Source organism: Tribolium madens, unplaced genomic scaffold (assembly GCF_015345945.1).
Source record: "Tribolium madens isolate multiple individuals breed KSU strain unplaced genomic scaffold, Tmad_KSU_1.1 Scaffold_91;HRSCAF=231;Tcas5.2_LG7, whole genome shotgun sequence".
NCBI classification, from domain to species: domain Eukaryota; kingdom Metazoa; phylum Arthropoda; class Insecta; order Coleoptera; family Tenebrionidae; genus Tribolium; species Tribolium madens.
The window spans coordinates 3383559-3386547 of record NW_025401063.1 but is presented as its reverse complement, the minus strand read 5'-3'; the positions used below and the strand labels follow the sequence as shown (position 1 = coordinate 3386547).

At 31.3% G+C, this 2989-nt stretch overlaps 1 protein-coding gene across 3 annotated transcripts in view; it reads right to left on the bottom strand.

Moving 5' to 3' along the window:
• Nucleotides 1-2989, bottom strand: part of LOC123010800 (glutathione synthetase-like) — a 12786-nt gene that overhangs the window by 5528 nt on the left and 4269 nt on the right. For all 3 annotated transcript variants that reach the window (XM_044407928.1, XM_044407926.1, XM_044407927.1), the window contains exons 4-6: nucleotides 1515-1557; nucleotides 1230-1468; nucleotides 1082-1180 (exon numbers count right to left, since the gene is read on the bottom strand). In XM_044407928.1, the coding sequence (XP_044263863.1) occupies nucleotides 1082-1180; nucleotides 1230-1468; nucleotides 1515-1557 (381 nt within the window). The remainder of the gene's footprint in view (nucleotides 1-1081; nucleotides 1181-1229; nucleotides 1469-1514; nucleotides 1558-2989) is intronic.

Genomic DNA, 2989 nt, shown 5'->3' with positions numbered 1-2989 from the left:
ATTAAATGACTTTCCATTCAGATTACAACTTGTTCACTTTGTTCTAGCTTTCTGAACTTTTTTAAATGTTCTCAGCAAATGCTTTTTCATCACTTTCTACTGACTTGAATGCAATAAGTCAGTTGCTTCGTGTGAAACTGTTATCACAACAACTACTACCTACAAGCTAACTGAAGCTAATTGTAGAATGTACCAACAAAATAATTCAGGTGACTTATTGCATTTAACATCACTCGAAAGTGATGTGAAAGCATTTGCTTAGAACATTTTCAAAAAAAGTTCAGAAAGATAGAACAAAGTGGACAAATCAAAATCTGAATGGAAAGTGATTTGATTTGAAAAAGATTTGCCCTTATATTTAAGACTTGTGCCTTAAACTTCTAGATCCTCTTTGCTCAATGATCAGTAGTCATTTTTACAACAAAAAAACTCTTTATTTGCTTTAATTAGTACGCAGGTACTCTTTATTTGTTTTAAGTAAACAAACAGTTTTTGTTTATTGTAATTAGAACAAAGAAGATGCAATTGACCATTTTTAAAATAAAAGAAGAGTCTTAAAACAAATACTTTTATAAAAATGCAATTTTAAGTAAGATTAACATGCATTTCTCCTATATGGACCAATGCTTGATTAACAAACCATAACTTCAAAAAATCATATCTTGAAAACTACTCGGTATATTTTTTTGAAAATTTGGATTACAACTAATAAAGAGAGCTCTACACGATGGTAATGATGAAAAAAAATTACTCGTAGGGTTTTTCTTAGATTATTTCGATTTACTTCGAACACTGATCGAAGAAAAGTTTGCCAATATTCAATTTTAAATTTTATATCATTCTAAAGGGCAAGGCCATCCCATTATTTGAAGGAAATCGGCCTAATAGTTATTGAGTAATGATTTTTTAAAGTTAAAGTATTTGAAATTCATTTAAATTAGAAAAAAAATATTTTGTTCAAAGTGTGTGGACTTTTTAAATTTTTTTAGTGCATTTGATTTGTCTCACTGAGACGAACAAAATGATATAAAATTTGTCAAGTTGTCATGACATGACTTTTTTTGTCGCCTTGTGAAATCACCTCTCCATTAGAAGCCTCGCATCCCATTCCTTCTGACTGTGGTAATGCCCCGGCTCGTACCCTGCCCGAAAATAAATAACCCCGACCTCGCACTCATCTCTAAAACAAACCAATCACTGGGTTTCCCCTGATTATTGCAAAACCATACATCAGTAGCTGTTTTTTCGGTCCTAGACTCGCCCTTTCCGCCATATCGGTCAAAGTGCGACGAATAACCCGAACTTGAGGACACATTTCTCTGATTTTAAATTCGTGAAATCTTTGATCGCAAATGTTGTAAGTAATGTCTTCGATTAGGAACATAATGACGGCTTCAGGCTTCCCGTATATTTTCCACGCTTCAATCATGCCACTACAAAGGCCTTCAAGTGCGTTATTTTCCGGCAACTTAACAAAAAAATTAAAAAAACATAGTTTTGGCTTAATTTCTTACGTTTTTCAGCATGTCACTGTGACCCAATTCTTGTAATATGTACCTGAAAGAGAGGGGTTAAATGGGGGGTCAAATTTGGGTCAGCTACACCCGTTCAAGGCATGCTTTATAACGATGGTCCTTGAGCTTCCCACGGTGGAACATTCGAGGCAAAGGGGCAGAACAACACAAAAACAGGACGAAACAATTTGCACAAAAAATAATACTAAAACGTTACTAAATAAACGTGATTTATTAAAAAAAAATAATTAGTTTTTTCAATAACCTAATAATTTTAAGAAAAAGTTTCTAAAACTCCATTCTTTCACCAAAATATTTTTTTTTTCATTTTTTTGTTTCTTATTTTTACTACAGATGCCTAAAGATTAAGATAGGACACGATGTAAAGTCTTTTTTTTAATTGGAAATCACCAAGTCGAAATTTTGGTATTAGTTTATCTCCATAGCCACAATTTTTTTTTGCTTTATGTCAAAAAATTTGTTTAAAAAAAATAAAATATTGATCTTAGTAAATTGAATTATTCTGTAAAACGTCTCAAAACATCATAAAATCGGATATTGTTGATGTTTATTCATACAAATCGTTCACCACTGTTTCCTGGCATAATTTAAATAAAAATTATTTTGACATTTCTCATATGTCATCGATTTTTTGATAGCACTGTAAAGTTTGGGAAATCGTAGAAGGACATCGATAGTGGGGATGCGCAGAGACGAAAACTGGTCGCGGACGAAAATGAAAATATTTTGATTTTGTTACTTTATTAATAAATAACATTTTTGAAGGAATTGTTCTTTTATAAATTCCAAGAATTGCAATAATCTAGTAACTCAAAGAGCTTCAACGGCCATCTTTAGATTGCTGACAATTTTGATTTTGAGTGACATTTCAAAAGTTTGATACACAATGAGCAAATTTTGGATGTACTATTTTTTTTATGTCCACCGATGGTACAGTTGGAGACAAAATACTTTGGTCGTCAATGTCACTTGAGTGACATTAAATTGTAAAGCATGCTTTAGGTCTGTTAACCTTATTTTTAGCTACTGTCAATCACAGTTGACAAGTTGTACATATTTTTGATAGGAAAATATAATAGCTGTCATTAATTTGAAATTGTCATTCATTTTAACGTTAAAGCTTGAATTACATTAGTGTTAGAAAAGTGACGACCAAAGTATTTTGTCTCCAACTGTACCTACCAAAAAATGTTTTTTCACGTCCATCAAGTAAAGTGTAACATTTTTCATTAATTTTTGTTTATAAAATAAAGACACTTTCGCACTGGAAGCACAGTGTTTAATTTTTTTATTCATTTGAATGAAAAAAGTATCGTAACGTGTCATTTTTTAACATAAATTTACTATGACTCTTGACATTTGTCATAAATTAAAACGCATTAATTTTGCATTTTAGTTCTTAGTGTAGTTCCTTGTATAGTAGATTTCATTGAAATTGGCATAATGGTTGGCTA